This window comes from Artibeus jamaicensis, unplaced genomic scaffold (assembly GCF_021234435.1).
Source record: "Artibeus jamaicensis isolate MK-2021 breed Jamaican fruit bat unplaced genomic scaffold, CSHL_Jam_final contig_729, whole genome shotgun sequence".
NCBI classification, from domain to species: domain Eukaryota; kingdom Metazoa; phylum Chordata; class Mammalia; order Chiroptera; family Phyllostomidae; genus Artibeus; species Artibeus jamaicensis.
Genome location: NW_026521939.1, coordinates 6,782,808 through 6,805,872, shown reverse-complemented (window position 1 = coordinate 6,805,872; position 23,065 = coordinate 6,782,808). Strand labels below are relative to the sequence as shown.

Here is a 23,065-nt window from a genome sequence, read left to right as displayed (position 1 = left end):
GCACTGATGGGTCAGCTTTCTTTCTCTATCCATGCTGCCTGGCACTGAGTAGCCACTAATAAATATCTCTTGAAGCAGAAGGAACTTACATTTGAAGTTCTAGGTGTCCAGGGTGGGCAGGAGCACCCTAGGCAGAGGGCACAGCACCGGCGGAGAAGGACAGGGTGGGAATGCAGTGTAGGGTGGGAATGCGGTGTAGGGTGGGAGAGCAGAGGGTATTGCAGACGCGGCAGAGTCAAGAGGGGGACCCTCAGATGGAAGGAAATTCTGTGCCTTGAGCAGAGGTGTGATGTACTAGGACATGTGCTCCAGAAAGGTCATTTCCACCAGTCAGCCCCTGGTGATGGTGAGAGAGCAAGGCTGGAGGCAGGTGACCGGTGAAAGGTGCGTCTCGTTAGACCTTGAGCAAGAGGATGGTGGTGTGAACCAAGGCAGGTTGCAGGGATGGGGCAGTGGGTCTCACAGGTAGACATTGGGAGGAAGGGCGTACTGGCTTCATGGCCAGCTGGAGAGAAAATAGGTGGGGCAAGTGCCTTTGGACAGCAGTCAGGCAGGTCTCCTCAGTCTCTTCAGGCACCTTGGCGGTTTAGTTCTGTCTCCTCTTACAACAGCAGCAGTAGGAAGCAGGACTGACCCCATTTTTCTAAGCGATGCCCCTGTCTAAACCTTTTCTTCAGGGTACTTACTGACTCCTCAGGGCCCTTCCTAGCTTGTGTCCTAATAAACTACCTTGTAACAAGTCCTACTGCTGTGTCACCTTTGGGTGACAGAAGATACAAGGAGATATGAGTCAGGGATTCCAGAGGCTTGACCCAGAAGCTCTGCACCAGTCCCAGTCAGGCCTTGCTTGAGAAGTTTCCAGCCATTTGTGTGATTACAGTAAACAGCTTGGAGGGCCCCTACCCAATCCCCGAAGGCTAGGCTTCACCTACAGGTGCAAGGTTTGTGGGAGGAGGCAGCAGGCGCTCTTGCGGCTTAACGGGCCCTCTAGGCACCAGCTGCTCAGACGGGGACAGCTGCGTCTCACAGGAGGCCTTGCCTTCTGAAGTTTGAGGCACTCGTAGCACCGCAACTCCCACCCACCTGATCGAAGTCTTGGTTGCCACAGTTGACCACGTATACCAGGCATTTCCCTTCTTGAGAACTGGCCTCGTGCATCTCTTTTGCATCTGGGTTCTTTAGAAAGAATCCCTCTCTTTCTCCCTCTGGGGCCCTGCCTGCCTGCCTGCGTTCTCACTGGGCCCAAATACGCCCTGTCTCATTTCTCTACTGCCTGGGCCATGTAGTTCATAATACAACTCAAATGTGAAAAATTAGCTTTGCATGGTCACCATGAATTTTGCATGAATCATATTTAAATCAATAAAGTCTGTAGAAGGAATCAGGTTATGCATATAAAGAAGTGGGGGCCGGTTTAAAGGGGCCGTGAGCCTTTAAGCACACCACCCCGTGTTAGAGGTGGAAAGAATTTGTCCACCCCTGGATCAACCAATGAAATAGAAAGTAACCTTTCACAGGTCTGGGCTCCCTCAGTCCCGGATGCCTTTGAAGTCTGCTTTCTTCTTGGGAGGTGTGATCAAGCAGAACCAGAACAAAAGTCAGATTTTCCATGACTTGTTTCTTTGAACAGTTGCTAATCTTTTTCTTTTTTTAAGTTGGTAGTCTTTTAAATGACATTCGGTTTCAAATGTGTGAGCTTGGGATCTTTGATGTAAATAGCAGGAAAAAGTGGGTGATAATGTTATAGAATGTGGAAAGCCAGCCTTTTCTAGGCCATACTTTAAGAGCAAAAACCAGAGAGAAGAAAGACAGGAAGAACAACAAGCAGAAGAGAGTGGAAAATGAACAAGAAAATAGCCCCTGTGAAGGACAGAGGCCGTACAAGCCCTAATCCCAGTCTGGCCACATCATGTTCTAACTCCAGGTCCTGCCTGTCCTCACCTAGAGCTGACCTGCCCTCCTCTCCTTGGCCAGCTCTGTGCTGGGGCAGCTGCGTGCTGGGCGGGGGGAGCGGGGGCCTGGACGACAGAGGGAGATGGGAGCCAGCAGTGTGGCAGCCACGTGAGATTGTCGCCAGACAGGTCTTTGCTTTGGAATTTAACGTTTTTCATTAACTTTTAATTATGTAAATATTGTGCAAATACATTGTCCTTGTAAGATAACAAAACCAAGAAATTCCTGCCCGTCCCCCACCGCCTCCTACCCATTTCCCTGAAATGTGTTCTTCCGGACCTGTCTCCCAAGAATGAGGACCCATAGGAGAAATACGGGCCATGGAAATTTTTATACATTTTTTTTTTATTAGAGTGTTACCAGTTCACTGTAGAAAATTTAGAAAATCGAGCTAAGCATTTAAAAATTCCCAAAGATAACCACATGAGTTTGTTTTACGTAAAACAAGGCCACCGTGGACATGCTGTCGGGCCACCCCTCTTTTCCTCCCCTAGGGGCACGCCTTCCTGGGGCACCAGCTTCGTAGCTGGACTTTTCCAGAGGAGGTACCTGAGACCGTGCGTGGTGGTGCTCCCGTGAGTGTTTTGTCCACGTGAACGGATATGTCCTCTATTGACAGATGGTGCCAATTATGCACTTATGTAAATGACACACAGTTTCCTTGTAAAATAAATTTAAAAGGGAGAGACGTAATTTAAGGAAAATATCAAATAAATGGTGCAGAGGCTGCAATTACGGAAAAATCCTTAGGGCGGTAAAGAAATGACTGAGGTTTAGAAAACAGCATTTTAAGAACATTTTTAAAAACTGGCTGTGTAACAGTCTATCATGAGGGTCTGCCAAGATTTAGCTTCCCTGTCTGCGTCTGCGAGTTTGTCCCTGTTTAAGTCCCTCCTGCCATCACACACACAAGTTTGAACTTGTCTGTAGTCAAATCTCTGTGAGGCTGCAGCATACAGTTCTCAAGGTGGACTTGCAGGTTCACGGGCAAGCTCCTTGAAAGGTCGTCTTTACCTGTTGCCAAGTTGCCCTCCAGGAAGGCTATACCAGTGTGAGCATCAGGATGGGTAACCAGGGGCTGTTTTCCTTATTTAAATTCACAGCCGGAAGTGCCTCCTGACCAGCCCCCTTATCTGAGAGATCTCATCAGTTCCCTGGCCCTTGGCAGATATCATGCCCCCTGTGTCCCGGGGGCCTCTGTAAGTGCCTTTTAATATTTCCATTGTGTGCCTTAATCTTTCATTAGAATTTGATATATCAGAAATATTTTTAAAAGGCTTACCTCAATTAATTTCATTCCCTGCCGTATTATTTTCCATATTTCTTTACCTGAATCATTAATGGCAAGGAGTGCTGACTTCAGGGCTGTTCTAATTAACTCCTGAGGATGCCGTAAGCGATCCATCAGACCTGGGATGGCATTACAGCCCCCGTGTACTTACTGGTGTTTTCTCAACACACCCTCCCTGTATGTGAGAACCTCACCGGCTTTCTGGCCCACTGGACATCTGTTTTATGAATGGTCTGAAACATCTTGCCCTAGTGTCTCCGAGTAAGACAAGGAGAAGGATGTCGTGTTGTGTTTTGAATTAATTGTGGACTCCAAAGTTCCTTGCATTTTATTTTCTTTTTAAAAATATTTTACTGTGTTTTTTCCATTACCATTTAACCCTCTCATACCCTGGCACCCCTGCAATCACCACACTGTTGTCCATGTCGATGTTCCTTGCATTTTAATAGTGAGACATAAGCTTTTTCATTAAGGCTGGACTCACTGTTGGTCAGGGCGTGGCCTTGGCCAAGTCTGCCTCCTCAGGTGATGCTGGAGAGCTTCTAAGACTCCCAGGGCCCGGGTGCCACTCATGTCAGTGAAATCAGACTGTCCAGGGGTGGAAGTTGAGTGACTCCACCTGCAGCAAAGTTTGGGAGGTGCCGCTGTAAGGTTCCACTGAGGCCTCAGAGGGGCGCTCTAGCATGGTGACAAATGGAAGGGTGCTCAGTGCCCACCCCTCAAAAAAAAAAAGAGTTGGTCTGGGGAGAGGGAGGTGTATTAGAAGTCAGGTCCCGCCCAGCTCCCTCTCTGAGGAAGAGCCAGGTGGATCTGCGTCCTGGGGAGGTTGCCCAAGCGTGCCTGGGACCCGGGAAGACACAGGAGGACTGAGGAGTTGTCAGCCTCTTATTCTGAGTTGCCACCAGGTATCTCTACATCCTGACCCGTGTGATGTCACTGCTGAGTCCCTCTGCCAGGGAAAATCATCCGCTTCTCAGTGAGGGGAGGTAGACCCAGCTGTGGTTTCATCAAGAGTTGTGAGTGCTGGGCCTCACTGTGACCTTCTATAATTGTATTTGGGCTCCAGCAGGTCCTCAAAGCCTCTTGGACTCCAAAGCCTTTGGGCTTCGTAGACTCTCCGAGGCCCCACCGGCTAAGTCTGGAGTCCTGAGATCCACACTGCCCAGGTGCCCAGGCGGTCAGTGGCCCTCACTGTGAGAAACCCCACGCCCCCTCTCAGCCCAGTGTGTCTGAAGGGCAGCCTTTTCAGTGTCAGAATGTCCCCTTCCAAGTGCTGGGTGCAAAGGGGGTAACTTTGCATTTCATTCGTTCCGTGAGCCTTTTCTGCCCGGCTCTGCCCTGCCACTGTGCCCAGCCCCATGTGGTGGCCGGGACAGGGGGAAAACGGGGCACGGGGCACACCAGACCCTGCTTTGCCTCGGGTCAGGCTGGAGAGAAGCAGACAGCCCATGCGTAATCCCCACCCAGAAGTGAGATAGGAGTGCAGCACCGTCGGCCTGTTATTGCCCCTAGTGCTCCGGAGAGCTGTATGGGACGGGTCCCTGTGTGGGACCTGCAGGGCCACAGCCGTGTCAGGGCCCAAGACAGGCTGCCCCCAAAATACCCTTCAATGGCATATTGAGTACTTTGAATTTAAGTTCCTTGACAAGCAGCCAGTGCCAGAAGGATATGTTGACCCTCCCTTGTCTCCTTGGATACAGGAAATAAATCTCCCCTGGGAACGGTGTCCTCTGCACTTGGAAGAGATACTTCTTATCTCGAGAGTTAAACAACTCACAGCCAAAAGCCTCTTTTCTAATGTATTATTTTATTTAAATTCCTCATCAGTGAGTACCCAGACCTTGCTTAGATTCCTTTCTAATGGGCGCTAACTTTCTTTTTCCTGTCAGTTTACCACAAATTCATTGATTCTTTTTGTCTAAAAAAGTTTGAAAGATGTGTCTGGTTTAACCATTTCTTTGAGCCCTGTTTTATGATCTGAGCATCATATCGTGGTTCTCCCATGCGCATGTATTAAATTGTTTTTTCTTCTGTTAATATAATTTTGTGCTGACTTTACTGTTGTACTAGTCTGGCCATAAGAACTAAAGCCAGGTTGGGGGGAATTCTCCTCTTCCCCAACAGCAGCTAAGGTTACACATGGATACTAAGGCTCCCACATCGAGTGAGCCGAGAGCCAAAAGAACTTGCAGCCAGAGTATCCCACTCCTTCTAGGTCAGGGAGCTCCCAGGTCCTGGGTCACGCTGCCTTGTGTCACCGAGGTTTCCTGAGAGAGATCATTCGCCTGCAAGCGCCTGGGCGGACATGAAGCTGGGCTGCTTCCCACAGTCTCCCACAGTGGTCAGTGTCTCTTCTCTGGTTTCCTCTAGCCACGAGCCGCATGTGACTAGCTAAATAGCAATTAATGAAAATAACATTAAGCTTAAATCAAACTAAAGATTCTGTACCTCAGTCACAGTAGCCTCATTTCAAATGCGCAATTGCCATATGTGTCTAACATGAAAGAGAACGAAATTTTCATTTTATTCTCATTTAAATAGCCACATCTAGCTGGTAGCTCCCGGACTAGACAGCATGGACGTACAACATTTGCATCTGAGCAGAGGGTCCTGTTGGGCAGCACTGTCTGACAGGTGGGGATAAAGTCAGGAAACAGGAAAAGCACAGGTTTGGGGTCTTCAGAATACCAGCTTTGTGTTTTTAATGCTGCTGAGCCTCAAGTGCCCTCACCTGTGGCCTGAAGGCAGGTGAAGAAGTGACAGAACAGTGGTGTTTACTGGGCATTGACTCCCTGCTTATTTATTCTTCAGTGCCTGGGAGCTAAGTGCTCTTATCACCCCTGTTCACAGATGGGAAAGTAGAGGCCCAGAGCCTGTATTGTGGGTGGGTACCCAGCACCTGGCAGGAAGTAGAAACAGTGAGGCTTGAGCTTCTCGTCCAGCCGGAGTTGCACCTGAGGGTCAGACGCGTGGCTGCACTGCGCTGCCTCGGTAGCTTGGCCATCTTCTCCTTTCCTCTGCCTGTGCCTTATTCTTATTTACTAGTGGACAACCTGACTGGCTCTCACGGAAAGCACACCTTTCCTTTCCTTTTGCCCAGGAAATATGAATCTCTGTATCCTAGCTCTGCAAATATGCTTTGTGCTCAAGAAGGCACAGGGTTTTCAGTGCCAGCTGCACTATAGCAAGGAGGGAGGTGTGCAGGGCGCCCAGCTCTTCAGAGTCTGGGCTTTCTTGCTACCTATTATTTCCTCCTACTGCACTGCCAACATCTCTGTCTCTCTTTAACCTTTCCCTTTCTCTCCCTGTTGGTGGATTTCCTCTGCCAAGAAATCAGCAAAGCAGTGATGTTCACACAGCCCGGCCAAAATGAAGTCACCCCAGTTCTTACACTAAAAGCAGCTGTGTCTTAACACAGGCAGTCAAACATTTTCCCGGCTGGTCCCAATTAGTCTAACAATACAGAGTGTGACCCGCAAGAATCTATCTGCAGGATTGGGGTTTGGTTTCGAGTATGAGGAAGACCTTGGACTTGACTCACTAATGGCTGTTTCCTGCCTGGGATCCTGGGAATTGACCTTACCAAAAAGTCACAGCAGCACAACGTCAGGCTGGTAAATAACTCTGTCAGGGTCTCAGTTTTCTCATCTGGAACCTCCTGCAGATAATAATAGTACCTTCTTCACTGCATAGCACAGAGTCAGGCACTTATTAAAAATACTCATACTCAGTAAACTGTAACTGTTATTATTTGAAATTAGCATAGACAGACATTTGCAAGCGGAACTTTTGAAAAGTCTGTTTGCAGGATTTGCAAGTGAACTTTTGAAGAGTTTCTTTATGAGCAGGTTTGGGGTTGCCTTCCCCTTGTGTAGCAAAATTGACACAAATAGATTTAAGTGATTTGTTTATGGTTCTCTGCATCCACCAGACTGAGCTGCATGAGGGCAGGGACCTTCTTTCTCACCCCTGTGTCCTTAGTGCCTAGGGCTGCGCTAGGCATAAAGCAGATACACGGAAATGTTGATGAATGAATAAAGGGATGATTGGAAAATGTTAATTTTTTTCATATCCTTAGTGGCCCTTTTTTATGTATAAGTCCCAATCCGGGTCTTAATTATAAACTTCCAATGAAAGACCTGAATTAAGTTTTAGTAAATAACCATAGGCAAAACGTTTAGTTGCCATGACAACCTTCCCTTAGTCCCAAGTTCTTGGGCATCTGTTTCCACTCCTTAGCTTGGCTTTAATAAACAGCCCTTTCTGACAGGTTTCCAGTTTCTGCAGCCTCACCCCCCACCAGCGCTTGCTGCCTTGTTCTACATACTTCGGCCCCACCGAAGGACAGAGGTTTCCCAAACTCACGCGTTCTCTCGTGTCTCTTCCCCTGCTGACTTCAACACGTTCTCAGAAGACTGTGGGGACCTGCCACCTTGATGACCAAAGTAAAATGAATGAGTGAGCGAATGAATGAATGAATGAGTGAGTGAGTGAATGAATGAATGAACAGAGTTCCCTTTCTCACTTTGTTCTTCATGATTTAATAGAAGACTCTGCGTTCAAGTTCATTTTTAAAAGAAAAAAATCATACGGAAAAATAGTTGAGATTCTTGATTTTTATCTTGTTTGAAACATAGTTGAATAATTTTCAAAAGGCCTTCCGATTGGGTGTGTAGGATGTACAGAGTTAGGCTGATAAGACTGAGTTTCATGTTAACCATATCACTTTAAATCACATGCCTTGGAAGTGTTGTTCTAGTGCCAAACATTTATTGACGCTCAGCTTGAGCACTTGAGATCAGAAACATAAAGCAGGCAGTTTGGTGTATGAAGTATACAGCTTTTGTTTAAGCCCAAAGGTATGGCTTGTCTCCACCAGAGGTCTCCCATATTTTACTGTTAATGTTTGAAGTATACTGAATTCCCACAAGCTAATTAAAAATCAGACTGCTATGCCGGTAAGCATTCACTCTGTGAACTAATTTCTGCCAAACAGCCATAAATGTGTCCCCTGGTATGAAATTTAGACGTTCTTTCCCATCAGAAGAGAGGCATATGGTTTAGTCCCAGCCTCTTCATTTGAAAGAGAAGAAAACTGAGGCCCCCCGAAAAAAGTCAACTGCCTTGACTAAGGCCTTGCAGCCTCGTAAGTGCCCAGCTGGGACTTAAACCCAGGCCTCTTTTTGTTCTCAGCCCTCTGTTCTCACCAAACCCTGTTTGCCTCCTACTCAGCTGAATTCAGAGAGCTTCTAACATTCCTTAGTGTCAGGCACTATTCTAGTTTGCAAATATCACCGAGTCCCCACAGCAGCCCTAGAGGGAAAGTTCTGTTATCATCGACCCCATTTGCTGGATGAGGTACCTGAGGACCGGAGTGGGAGCGAACTCACAGAGGCCCCACACCAAGCAGCCTGACCCCTCCCCCATGTGACTGCTGCCCCAGGAGGGAAGACCCAGGAGGGAAGACCCACGTGACGGGCAAGGGAGAGCACCTGGATACCCCTCCAGCCATTGCAACTAAAAGGAGGCAAACGGCCTGAAACCCCAAGGGGCTGGTAGAAAATGGGAAGCTAGCGGAAAGGGTGCAGGAGAGTATCAGAGAGGAGCCTGTGAGCCCTCTGGAGACAGACGGCAGCTTGATTCAACCTGAGGCACTGCTCTCCTCTGCTTAGTGAATTTCTGGGCTTCTTTCGGGATTCAGTTAAAACATCACCTCCTGCAATCAGCCTTCCCTGGACCCCTGAGCTGTGTCAGTAGCCCCTCTTTTAGCCTTCTACAGTCCCCTGGTCTTTCTCTGCCATGGCCCATGTCACACTGTATGAAATGGTCACCCGTTCGGTCTCCCCCACTGAACAGGAGCTGCCGTGGGGTGATGGTGAGTCTTACCCATTCCTCCTTTGCCAAGCACATAGTCTAGCGTAGAGGGAAATGCCACAGAAAGGCTTGAATGAAAAGTCTGAGACCCTGCGGGAGACACTAGGCATAAGCAGTTCCCTCTACAACGCCATTTTCCATCACTGTCCTATCTCAGGAGGGTCCAGGTTGGATATTAGCAGAGAGAGCATTTCCCACCAAAGAAGGGCCTTGAAGGCCAAGCTCTGAGCCACTGACCAGAAGAGCTCCCTGAAGTTCAGCTAGCATCTAGGGATGCACGGGTCCCCCACAGATGCCTATGTGGTGCCCACATATGCCTTCTGTAGTGGCATTAGCAATATTAAACCCTGGGGGTTTTAACACTTGGGGAAAGCTCCAGCTGATGTTCTCCCATGTAGAACACCCCCACCCCCTTCCACTCCTCCCCTGCCCGAGAAGGGAGAATTCCCTGAGCCAGGATCTGTTCTCTGGAATACCCACGTGCACTTTTCTGATGAAGTATCTTAAAGAGGAAATCCAAGGGAAGATTTGGCCCTATGTTCGAGAACCTTCTTTCCAGAGGAAGAAAGGAGACGTGTGCTCCCATGACCCATGCAGAGAAAAATCACAAGCTTTTTCTGCATCTCATTTGCCCCTTGTAGAATCCCCATGAAGTAAGTGGTATGTCCATTTTTCAAATGAGGAGGCTGGGGCTCAGAAACATCTCCCAGAGCAAGGATGTTTCTACCCTCCTTCATCCCTATAGCCCAGTCCCTGGCACCTAGTAGCCAGCGGGCCAATAGCGAGTGAAGAGACTGGTGGAAGAATAAAAGAAGGAAGGGAAAGGCAGAGCCTTGATTCGAGCCCAGGTCAGCTCGGCCACATCCTGTGCAGGGGCCTTAGAGCAGAGAAATCATGCAGGGTGGGAGCAGGACACATGGGCTCCAAAGACCGGGACGTCCCCACCTTCTGCTGCTGGTCTGCTGAGAAGCCGGAAGGAGGGAGCTGTACCGAAAGTCATTCTCAGTCTGTTAGACTCTCTTGCATTGTATAGTGAAGAGCTTAGGTATTCAAATCTTTTCTTGGAAATCTCAAGTATTCCATTCGGCTGCCACAGAGTTAGGTAACTTTATTTACTCATGCTAAACAGGGCCATTTTCAGAGAGGAAATTATGCAATGTACTATGCAAATGTGGCATTCCGGGGAGAGTGAGTGTAGAGATAAGTGTGGTCACCAATGCATTATAAAGATCAGATCGCTCTGCCTCTGGTGGCAGGCTGTGTGTCACTTGATAAGGGGGTATGCCAGGCTGTACTTGGAATTGCCGCTCATTTGGATTCTGTTTCTGGTAATTACGTTTTCACCAAGTTGTCTATCTTTGAACTTTGTTTAGTGTGAAGCAGGAACAAGGAATAAAGCTTTTGCAAGTTGCCCATCCTTATGTAGATTTGAGCAGTCAGAGGGAGCTGCCCCAAACGTGTCTGGACATGTGGCAATGGGAAAGTCAAATTCTCATTCTTTGTTCTCCCAAGAAGAGAATCTCTTCAAATTTTCCAAGACTGAAAGCTGAAGACATGTGACAGATTTTCTTGGCTGCCTTGCGAAAATTGGTCACGTTATATCTTACTAGGCATGGAAAACCCCTCTTCTGGAAACAGTCGGTGCTGAGCTGAAGCTCAGCCCTGTTCCCAGCCTGTGGGCACCTGGGGCAAGGTACCTCCTGACCTCCCCAAGCCTTAGGCTCCTGGCCTGAAAACGGTACCAGTGTCCTCCCTCCAGTTAATTACTGAACTTGGGTCATTTAACAGCCACCGAGACACTGACCCATCACATAGTAACTGACTGAATAATTGCCCAATGAATAAATGGCAGGCTTACCCACCTATACCAACAAATAATAGCATCCTTGGTGGCCCTGGAATCTACTGGATGACATCAAGATGCTTCCAGGTTAAAGATGCTAGAAAGAGCACTAACAGGTACTCCCTCCCTCATGTCCAAACTGTTAGACTGCCTGGTTTTCAAACTCAGAAACCACATAGATTTTCATAGCAAGGAGATCCTGTAGTAATCACCCAAAAACGTGATGTAAAGGTCAGAGTACTGGTAATAATCCGTCATGTTGATTGTCCAGTCCCTCTGTGTCTTGCACACTGTTGTGTATTTGTGTGACTTTTACAAAAATCTCAGGAAGTCACTTTTCCCCCCTAACACTTTATTTTGAAAAATTTCAAGCATACAACCAAGCCGAATGAATTGTACGGTGAACACTCTTCTACCTACTATCTGTTTTCCACCACAAACATTTTACTGGTTCTCTCAAATGTCTACTCTATTCAGCCATCAACTCACCTTTCCTTTTTTCCCCCTTTTTTATGCTTTACAAAGTAAATTGCAGACACCAGTACCTTTAATCCTAAATACATCAGCATGCATATCATGAAATAGAGCCATAATGTCTTTTGTCATTTTATTACCCTGGCTGACAGATGAGGCAACCAAAGCAAAGTCGCGTACGTGCCCAAGGTCAACACAACCAGAGTGGCAGAGCTACAACTCAACTCCAGGCAGCCAGCACTCAGGCCTGGCTAGCGATCGTTCCCTGCGTGGCTCCCCTGCATTTAGAGCTGTGGTTACAGGTTGGGCAGTGCAGTTGGAACATGTTAGAAGAGCACGGAACTCTCAGAGCTCTGGGTAGAGGTGGGAGAAGAGGAAGCCGAGGGCCAGGTCCCCAGTGCGGCAGCTGTTGGGTAGGCCCTGGTGTTCTTGTTTGAAATCTTGGAACTGAGCACTAGGTCCCAGTCTCCCTGAGTGACTGGCTTTCAGCCCATATCCTAGTATCTGTGTCCCCACTTGCTACTCCCCTTGCAGATCCCAGGGACAACACAGATGCACTTTCTCTCTTTATTCTCAGGGGGATCAGACTCTATGCCTGGCAGTAGAAATATGACAAAACTCCATCCAGGAAATATTGCGCTTTATACCTGCCCTGGTGCTATGCTGGGAAGAAGGGCTTTAGGGAGCTTCAAAGAAGACAAAGTAATTGATTGCTACTTGCAGCAAATAACCCATAAGCTGTTGCTGCGTTGATGGAGAAATGCTTACTTAATTTTCTTCGAAGGATTGATTTGACAGTCAGAAGCAGCCAACCTAATTGAGTGCGCTGCTTCACACCCTGAGTGGGAGTAACTGGATCTCCTTCTTGTTTTGACTTCAGAATACGATGGACCATGTACGGAGTCATCCCCTAGCATTGATCAGGCTCCAGAAGGTCTGGGTGTCACTAGTACAAGGCCATTGTCCCGTGCTGGGTTGGTAGAATTTACCAAGTTCCCTGTTGGCCCACTCTGCCGGGTTACACTTGAATCAGCACAAGGCTTCCTTCTCAAAGCACTCAGGGTAGCTCCCAAGGAAATGTTGTGAGCAACTTTCTTACGCCCCAGAACGGCAATCATTTTCATTCTTGTAGTGGATATTGATAGAGTGGTGACATTTGGGAGATGGATTGCACTTTCCCACTGGGCTTCTGATTGACTGCCTTGTACTGATGTGCCTGCCGCTCCCCTGCCAGCACCCCCTCCCCAACCCCACCAAGAGCCAACCAGTGTCTGATGATTCATCAGTCTCTTCCCAGCCATGCATTACTGGTCAGCTAAGGCCTCTCCCCTCCGCTGTATTCTGTCATCGGGGAGCCATGCCAGGCCAGTTTTCCCTACAGCCACTATCAAGGCTTTATTCCGTGCCACAGGGTACCTTCTCTGTCTCCCATAGCTAATTCCCAGTGTTGGACAGCTCCAGAGGGCCTCTGTGTGTGCACTGGTCTGGGAGCTCTGTGAGGGCAGGGGCTCGGCCCCTCTGTGCTGCTGGAAGGGGCCACCAGGAGCCTGGTGAAATGGGAACCTTGCCAAGGGCAGCCCGGGAGCAGTCAGGTGGCTTCACACCATCAGCCACCTGGGATCAAAACCCCTGGGGCCTGCCCGTTGAGAGCTTGGGTCATGTGACTGTCCCTGTCTCAGAACCAGCCAGCCACAGCATTGAGGGTGTCCCCATTTCTGAGGCAAACAAGAGTCAGTCCTCTCTCTGGTCCCATCCGGAGGACTAGAACCCAGGTTACAGCTCAGGATGGTGTGACAGTCAGTCACAGACCTCAGCCCTGAGTCTTTCAGTAGGTGGCTTCAGAGAACCAAAGGCCCGAATGGCTCAGGATCCCCACAGGCCAGTCAGTGATCCCATCATCTTAGGTCACCCTGCAAGGTCCCATAGGCCACTGCTGTCTCTCTCTCACTGATGCCTGGCACAGCTGCAGATCCAGGAGCACAAACCCAACCTGCTCTTGGATGCAAGGAGGAGTGGGGACCACAGGTTCTTTGCAAAAGGAACCATGTGCCTTCTGCTTACAAAGGAAAGCCTCGTCTCCTATCAGCTGTGAAGTCAGCCTGTGGGCCTGGTACCTTGGAATCCCACCTGGGATGAGCCTTCCTGACCTCTGATTAATAACACGTGCCTGAAAGACAAGGTCAAGAGGTTGTGTCTACAGAGTTGCTAATCTGAACTCCGCCCGTGGTAGTATTCCAGGAGTTGGCCCTAAAGCCCATGGTATTGGATTTCAAAGCGTTGGAACTCTGCTGGCTTTGAAACCTCACTGTAACGATAAAGACTTCATTCTAAATGTGTGTGGAACCACCAATGCCAAGAATTAAATTATGGTATTGGCACCCATATTTCATTACGAAGGAATCATTTAAATATAGCAAAAGTCAATCAGCCCCAGTTATTGCTCAGTAATGAGCTACGCTGTCAGAGGGGGCTGTGGAGGAAGGCTGCAGCCCAGGGGCTGGAAGGACAGCTGGTCGAGAAGTGGGAGGACCAGAAGACATTAGCATTCCTCCATCCAGGGACAAATACAGAATTCTGCCTCTGCCACTGCCCAGGCCCCCTCCGGGGGGCACGGCAGTGAATGACACAGGTCGGGGTAATGCCTTCTTGGGACTTATATCTAGATAGAGAGTGGGCCTCAACCAGAAAGGAGGGAGTGAGTGGGATAATTGGAGACTAGCTGGCATCAGGGCGCGTGTAGGGGAGGGAGAGCGGCTGTGTGGGTGGGGCAGCCACAGATGAGGGCTTGGGAGGGGATGGGGTAAGTCTGTGTAACTCACTGCCCGTGACCCTACAGGAGTTCTGAGGAACAACCAAAGCCATGATTCATTTTCTCCCCCTGTAGAGCCTGGCTCAGTCTCAAGCCTGCATTCAGGAAGCATGACTTCACCTCAGGCGGAAGGGTCTGACAAGAGTCATGGCTCTGAGAAGTCAGGGCACTTCTAAGCAGTAACCAGTGCTGACAAAGAGCACACAGCTTGCGCTGAGGGTGCTCGTCAGGTATGCTGCTGGGCCTAGCCTCCAGCCCCCCTCAGATCACCTGGACAGTCCGCAGAGGTTAGGTTGTAGTGTTACACGTGAGGAGCCTGAGGTTCAGGGAGGCAGGTGGCTTGTCCAGGGTCACTTAGTGAGGAATGGCACAGCTGGAATTCGAACCCAGGTCTCCATGGCTCCAAAGCCCAAGATACTCATACCAAGCCAGTTTGCTCTGATTCTGCACTTCAAGGTAAAGTGGCTCTTCCATGCTTTTTCCTCTTCTCCTCCTCTTTCCTAGCATCTTAAACTTTTGTTGGAAAATGGCTATATTCCTTTTTCTTCATTCTACTAAGCACTGCAGGACCTTCTGCACGTCCAAAATCGCTAGCCTTTAGCTGTTTGTTCAGGCCCCTCTTCCATAATCTGGTGTGTAGCCCCTTGGTGGTGCTGAAAGAATTTTGGTATTTTAAGTGTGACTGGACACAGCACTAAATTACATTAAATTACAATAAATCACTGTTGAAATTCTTTGTTTCTGGGTAACAAACCATCTTAAAACTTAGTGACATAAAATAACTGCAGTTATTCATTTTGCTCACAGGTCCGTAATCAGCCCAGAGCCCAGTGGGACGAGCTCCTCTCGCCCGCTCCACACGGCACCTGCTGGAGAGGCTCAGCTGGGCACCAGAGGGTCAGTCAGTGGGGGCTGGCTGTCGGCCTGGGGCCTCGGCTTTTCTTGGGCAGCTCCACAGCTGCCTGAGCTTGCCTCAGAAATCACGTGGGATCACTCACACTGTACTCTGTTGCTCCAGGCACTCGTAGAGTCCCACTTAGGTTCAAGGAGAAAAGACAGACCCCACCACCTGACAGAAAGAAGGTCAGGGTCACACTGAGAAGAGCTTGTAGGGTGGGAGATGTTGCTGTGGCCATCTTTGTGAAGGATCGCCCATAAGAAAACCCACTTCAGTGCCCCTCCGGCCCTTTTTGTTACATCAAGGAGAAAGTCTCAGGTTGGCACTAGTTAGGCTTAGAACTTTACTAACTCTTGGGTCTCCCTTTTTATCCAAAGAGCAGTCATTAGGCTGTTAAGTTAATGAAATTGTCTTCTAATTCTATTTTCGTGGTCACCTTATTGTAAGGACTTCTGGTGTTCTGTTCATGACAATGATATGAAGTTTCCTTTTGAAATTTAGTAAAACTTTGTGAGCACTTTCAAGAGAAAAATTAAGCACAAATTCTTTGCTGCTACAGATTTACTCTCATTGCACAGGTGAATAAGAATGTCTGAACATCTGATGAGTTGTTAAATCACTTGTCCCTATAGTGGGACACTGTGTGACTCTGACAAAGATTGAGGAGGGTCTCTGGGCTGACGGGTCACCAAGACTCCTGGTTAAGTGGCAAAAGTACATTGCAGAGGGTGTGACGTTCCAGCATTTGTGAAAGACGAGGCGGAGAGGATGTAGCTGCACATACACTGTGAGATGCATGATGGACGGAAAACAAGTCTGTGTGGTGCTTGCCTCTGGGAAGGACAGGGGCAGGCACTTTGTTTCCTTAAGTAAATGAAACAAAGTGCCTGGGAGTGGGAGGGACATGTCACCTCTGTCTGGACCGAGTGTCCGCTGGGAGGCATGCTGCACCTCTGTGGTCCTGGGGTGCAGTGGAGACACCTGTCATCTCACCTGCCCTGCCCATCGGGTGCCCAGATGGAAACCTGGTCTACACGGTGTTTGGGGTCCCTGGTCCCAGCACCACTGCCAGCCCCCGAGCACCTTGCAGCAGCGCTAGGCCTTGCTCTTTGAGGTCCGGTTCTCTAGTACAGCACCCAACACCTATGTGTTTGTTGAACTGGGTGCCAGAGTTCTTCAACTCACACCTGGCTAGATTGAAAAAGTGCACACCTAGAGGTGCTGTGGGAGAGCCCTCTGCTTGCCACCACCTTTTCAACACATTGTCATCTCCTTGGGAATCAGGCAGAGCCAGCTGGCCAACAGTGTAACCTGCTGCTGCTTTCTCCCAGGCTGGGCTCCAGGAGGACCTGAAGCCCTTTGTGTCTGAGTATGGAAAGGGGTCAGCTATTCTCTTTGTTTAATCTTAAATACACAATTAGCATGCCTCTTTTCCCTTTACAATATCAAAACATCACATAATAACCAAAATGACCTTGACCCTGTGCCCTGAATCCCACCTACCCCACCCTGACAGGTTTCACTGTGCACCTGCCAGACATTTTTTTAAAAGATTTTATTTATTTGCTTTTAGACGGGAAGGGAAGGAGAAAGAGACAGAGAGGAACATCTATATATGGTTGCCTCTCATGTGCCCCCCACTGGGGACCTGGCCAGCACCCCAGGCATGTGCCCTGACTGGGAACTGAACGAGCAACCCCTTGCTTTGCAGGCTGGCACTCAGTCCACTGAGCCACTTCAGCCAGGGTGCCTGCCAGACATTTTCTAAAATTTTCTTTCACATCCACATACTTTGAACCTATAATAAAATATACAGTTTCATTTTGTGTGATTAATTTTACACGAATTGTGTTACACTGGATGTGTCATGCTGCAAATTGCTTTTTCCACTCAACAGTATGTTCTTGAAATAGCTAGAGATCTCACTCGTTCCATGCCATACAGCTTTGCCCTGAATGAATGTACACATTTGTTTTCCGGCTTTCCTATTACTGGGCATTACAGGCCCAAATTCTGCCATCAACATTCTCGTTTGTGTCTCTTGGCCCACGAGTGTGTTTCTCTTGGGAACTTACCAATTGCAGGGTCATATGTTGTGAAACTTTCAGTTTTAATAAATAATGCTAATTTGCCCTTTAAAGTAGCTATGTTCATTGATTCTCCTACTAGTAGCACTTGAGAATGTCAGTTTTTCTTTGTCCTCACCAATACCTGACGTCATCAGACACCTTTGTTTTTGCCAGTCTGATGGGTGGAAGATGGTATCTTGTTTGAATCTGTTCCCTGATTTCTCTGAGGGTGAGCACCTTTGTGTGTGTTTGATGGCTGTCCCCATTCTCCTGTCTATGAATGACCTGGGGGAGCCCTTCACATTACCTGCTTTATTCATCTTTTGTCTCTTAGAGATAGTTTGCAAATATTTCCCCTAGTCTGTTTATTATACACAAAGTTACAAAGTCATTGTTATATATGAGTTAAATTTTAATGGAGCCCTGGCTGGTGGATTGAGCTCTGTCCTGCAAACCAAAAGGTCACCTGTTCAATTCCCTGTCAGGGCACATACCTGGGTTGCAGGCCAGGTCCCTGGTTGGGGGCATGCGTGAGGCAACTAATCGATGTTTCTCTATCACATCGATGTTTCTCTCCCTCCCTCTAAAAATAAATAAATAAAAAATTTAAAAATTAATGGAGTTAGTTTATTAATTTTATATTTATTTGTATATACTGATTCTTATTTCTTTTTAAAGAAATCCTTTCCTTCCCCTGAGGTCATATTGATGTTCTCCTCCTATGTTGCCTTCTGACAATTTTCTGTAATTTTTTTAAAAATAGAGTCCTGGGCCTCATCACTTTTGAAGTGAGGTTGGTGAGAAATGGCCTGTCACCTACACTGTCCTCCCTGGCCACAGGCCACTCCTGAGAGGCAGACAGGGAGGCTCATGAGGCCATCATGTACCCTGACATAGCCGCCTGCCTCCAAGTTCTCCCAGGTGCCCGCATCCCCACCACCCTGCCCCGGTACCTCAGCCCAGGGCATGGCTCCCCCAGCTCAGAGCGACATTCACAGGTGCCTGCATGAAGGTGGCAGGTGAAGGACAGACTGTGGGTAGAATTGGGTTCCATTCAGCAGCTCTCTGTCCTGTGTCCTCCTTCACCCGAGACATCATGGCCATTCAGGGGTTACCAGACAGCCCCTGTCCTCTAGGATAGAGCAGCTGTGGGCCAAAGTGGTCAAGGATTTCCCTAAAATGACACTCAGGAGGCCCACAAATGAGTCCCCCAACCAGCATCCTCTTGATCTTTCTGAAGGACGGCCGCCCTTCTCTTTGGTCCTTGGAAGTCCCTGTGTTTCTCCTAACTGCCCGCAGTTCTGGGAGCCAGGCTCCCTCCCTCTCAGAGCGGTCCTCTCATGGTGGCAGATGCTTTTAGTTTTCTTATGAAATCTCTCACCGGGCTTTGATGTCTCAATTGCATTGCTGAAAGTTGTTCCGCTTTGGGGTTTAGTTCTTCCTTTTTTTTTTCTTTGCGGCAGAGGTGGTAGGTCTTTTTTCCCCTGAAGCCCCTGGGGCTGCCGGGCTTTATGAGGGGGTTGCCTGCTGAGAAACCCCACTGTCATTCACACACCCACCGACAGCACAGCACGCAGGTCCCTGCGCCTGCTTTCCCAGGGCACGCCCCTCGTGAATGGAGGACGAAAGAGGGCAGCGCCGTGCTGTTTGGAGGGGGAGGGGAAGGGAGAAAAAGGGAAAAAGGAAAGGAAAAGCACCCTATATTCATTTAGTTTTGTTTTCTATTTTTAAAAAAATGAAAGATTCCCATTGAGGAACAATGTCTTAAGTGTTGAGTAAAGAAAATAAGCTGTACCTACCACAAAGAAAATGTTGATAAGAATGAAAATGATGACTTACATTTCTGATAATATAGAAGACTAGATGTCTTCCAGTATGGAACTAGAAATTCTGGATAAAATAATTTTTAGAAATCTTTTAACACTTGGCTGCACTATTGGGGAAGTGAGGAAGATTCTTGCCCTAGATGGTGAGAAAGTGCAGTCCACACAGTCAAGCTGGTCTGCCACTGGTGTTTCCCGCGGGGGTGTCTGGCTGGCTCTCCTAGGTGGCTCACACCCTGTGAAGCACAGACAGAAACACGAGGTCCGGAAAAGCCGAGAAGATGGATTGGAAGGCAGTCATCCCCAGGAAGAGAGAACCCCAGATAGACTGTGCTCCCAGAGGGTTATACTGAGGTGTGCATGAGCAGGGGGTGCCTGAGAAAGAGAAGAGAAATGTATCTATCATCTCTTAGATCTGAATGAAAAGTAAAAATGGGGGGGGAAAAACCTTGGCAAATACCTGAGCCCAAGTTTGTTGGCACATGTGTTTGGTGTCAGAATGTATACACCTGTGCTTCCCCCACTACCCCACCACCAGTAAGTTGAAGTGAGTTTAAGCTGAATGTTAGGCTACAGAGCCATGGTAGAACCCGTCAGGGTGAGGGAAATCCTCTACAACCGGGACGTGATTGTGCACAACTGTAAATTACTAAAATTCAAACTGTACACTTCGGGTGGGTGGATTTTAGCCCTGGCTGGGTGGTTCAGTTGGTTGCAGTGTCACCCCATATGACGGTGTCAACCTTTTGTCACCCCAAATGGTGCAGGTTGGATCCCCAGTCTGGCACCTGCAAGAAGCAACCACTGATGCTCTCATGCTGATCTCTCCCTCCCTCCCCCTCCTCACCCCTCCCCACCCCCAAAATCAGTAAACATGTCCTTGGATGAGGATTTTTAAAAAATGGATTGATTTTATGATATCAAAGTATACTTCAAAGTGGTTCATAAAAAAAAAAAGCCACCTACCATTCTTATAATCAGAGACTTCTTTCAAGTTTCAGTATATTTCTCTGCACTTGTATTCTTGGTAGGGATATCTTTTAACACACCAAAATCATAGTAAGAGTGCTTTCATTCTCTTTTTCATTTAAATTTTTAATGTCCTTTCCAATGTCACTGCAATTGTTGGTAAATAAGATTTTTAACTTGGGTTTTTAATATGTATTACAAGTGTACATCTTGAATACTTTCTCATTTTAAGATAATTTCAAGTGAAACAGTTGTATCTAGAGCAAAAATTAAAGTTCTCTCTCCAACCACACACACTCCTACCCCTATTCTCACTTCCCTCCCCATAGGTAACCACTGTTCACAGTTTGGTTAAACATAAGTTTTAAATGGGTATATAATTTTCCATATGATGGGGAAAAAATCATACTCAAAATGTTCCCTTATTTGGGGGCATTTAGGTTGTTTCCTGGTTTGGCTATTTCTTTTAAGACATGTAGCAGAGGATTCCATGGGAGGTAACTCAAAGCAGGCCACAGGATTTAATGATCCTGGCTGTTTCGTTGTCCTCAGAATAGGCACTGAATTAAACACTGGAGATAACTTTCAAGTAAGAGAAGGGATCCAGCATACACTGAGGACCCCATGCTGTCCTCGTGTAATGCACCAAACAGCTGCAAAAGAGGACGTTTTCCCCACTTACAGTTGGAAAGCCATGGCCCAGGGGGGCGAGTCCCTGCCCGGGATCACAGGTGGTCTAGTGAGGAGCTCAGCTGCCTGTTGCCCAACACCAGCCCGAGGGCTTGGTGGTTCTGTGACCTAGCAGGGGGCTCTTCCCTTGTCATCTTCACTTAATTTAGGCAAACACCATCCAGTGTAAACCTCCAGCGGTCTGCACAGAAGCATTGAATCGTTACTGAGATTCTCGGTCTGTTTGTTTTTTTAGCTACAGTTTAAGCACCTAATATGCAGTAAACATTGAACTAATGCTTTATGTACTTTAAATCAGGCCTCACAGATAGAACTTTGAGAGGGATGGGCATTACTCCCATTTCCAAATGAGAGCTCTGAAGCCCAGAGAGGTAGATAAAGTTGCCCAGTGTGCCTCAGAGGAGGGACTCCGGTTCAGGCATGTGTGTCTCCAGCAGGCTGGTGAAGCCGGACTGTGCCTCATGCTGCTATCTCCTTCCTTCCAGACAACAGTGACCTGATCGCGTGCACAGTGGTCACCAAGGATGGCGGCATGGTCCAGCGGTTCCTGGCTGTCGATATTTACCAGATGAGCTTGGTGGAACCCGACGTGTCCAGGCTTGGTTGGGGAGTGGTCAAGTTTGCAGGCCTCCTGCAGGTATGACGGCCAAGAACTCCAGAGGCTCTTCTCTACCAACTGTACCAACTGTACAGACACACATGAGTATCACCTTCACAATTAATTTCTAATGACACTAAGACCACACAAACAGATTATTACTAAAAAAAGTTAAACTAGCTTTCAGGTATGGGTCAAATTCTCTTTGACCCAAACACAGTTCTTACAGTCCACTCCTCCCATTATCAATAATCCTTCCAGATCTGCTCTCTGCCGAATATATATATAAATATAACTACCTCACTGTTTTTTAAAATTGTGCATATATACATGAGAGAGGGTGCGTATGTGTATTTTTTATAGTGTCACATTGAATGTACTCTAAACTTTGCTTTTTTCACTCAACGTACATCTTGGAGAGCTAACCACGTTAGTAAATGCAGACTTGCTGGTATTTTTCTTACTGCTGCCTGACTGTACCAGGGAAGGGTATGCTAGTGCCCTGTGGTTGCTTCTAGCTTTTTACCTTTGCAGACAGTGCTGCTGTGAACTGAGTTGTCCTTACTTCCCTGTGCGCTTGGGCAGACCCCAGGAAGTTGGGGAATGCCTGTTTTCAGTGGCCATAGACACTGCCAAATTCCCATCCAAAGATGATTGTTGCCGCTGGCAGTGTAACAGTTCCCTTGTCCTCACCCCCTCTCCAGCAGAGCTGGGCTCAAAATTGCCAAAAGCCAAGTTGAGGCTTGGATTTTCTCAGTCTTTGTCTCTATGATCGGTGACTAGTGCCAGCTGGGTGATTGAAGGAAGCACACCAGAAGAGCCGAAAACAGCTTTCTAGCTCCCAGCTCCATCAGCCCCCAGTCCCTGAATGTCCAGGAAGCTCTCACGGCCCGAGACTCGCCCTGCTCTGAGGCAGTCCCTTCCCCGCTGAGCAGGCCTGGTTGTTGGCGGGCCTTGCTCGGGCCGACCCACATCCGCCCTCCACACTGTGGCCTGCTGGCAGCGTGCCATCTCCAAGAGAACCACCCACGTGTTCGAAGGTGCTGTGGCAGCCTTTTCCCCAAACTCCTCTCTTTCAAGGTCTTTCCATTTAAGAAATATCTTTCACCAAGGGTGATGTGAGAAACAACTCTATGAAGGATCTTTTATTTATAAAAAGACTTCCATGGGAGTGGTTGTCCATTAGGTGACTTAGTGCTTCTTATTTATCTAGGCTTATGATCAATTTCCTGTAGAATTTAGCATTAGGAAAGTGTTTTTCCTCCCTCGAAGGATTAATATATGTCCTTTATCAGACAATGAAAGCCACATAAACCTTTTTCTTGTGGTTGTCTTCCAGTAGCCACTGTTTGTCAGGCCTTTGCTCCACGCCAGCTCCTCGTTGTAAATGTGTAGTTTCTCATCGGATCCCCGTGTGACGTGGCCACGCAGGTGCTGTTCCCAGAGCCTGGGCCAGACTGAACGCCTGTGAACAGCAGCCACCCTCATGAGCCGTTTTCAACATTTCTCCTGCCTCCTCTATTGCGTCTGACATTCACGTCTGTCTCCTGCCTCAGGCTTTTATCTTAAATCACCTCAAACCTTTGTGGGAAGCAAATTCTGTACACAAAATCTATTCTGAGATTTTAAATTGGACTTATCCTTATTACACTTGCTATATGCGAGTTCCTTCTCTGGTTTTCAAATGTAGTTTTCTTCAGATGCCTGCTAAGTGACCCTCTCTTCTCTTTTTCAGAGGTAGCTTTTTCCTTTAATAACTAGGAAATTTTCAGAG

At 47.9% G+C, this 23,065-nt stretch overlaps 1 protein-coding gene across 4 annotated transcripts in view; it reads left to right on the top strand.

Moving 5' to 3' along the window:
• Nucleotides 1-23,065, top strand: part of CLEC16A (C-type lectin domain containing 16A) — a 219,307-nt gene that overhangs the window by 144,134 nt on the left and 52,108 nt on the right. For all 4 annotated transcript variants that reach the window (XM_037151193.2, XM_053672127.1, XM_037151192.2 and 1 more), the window contains exon 19: nt 21,179-21,330. In XM_037151193.2, coding sequence (XP_037007088.2) covers nt 21,179-21,330 — 152 coding nt within the window. The remainder of the gene's footprint in view (nt 1-21,178; nt 21,331-23,065) is intronic.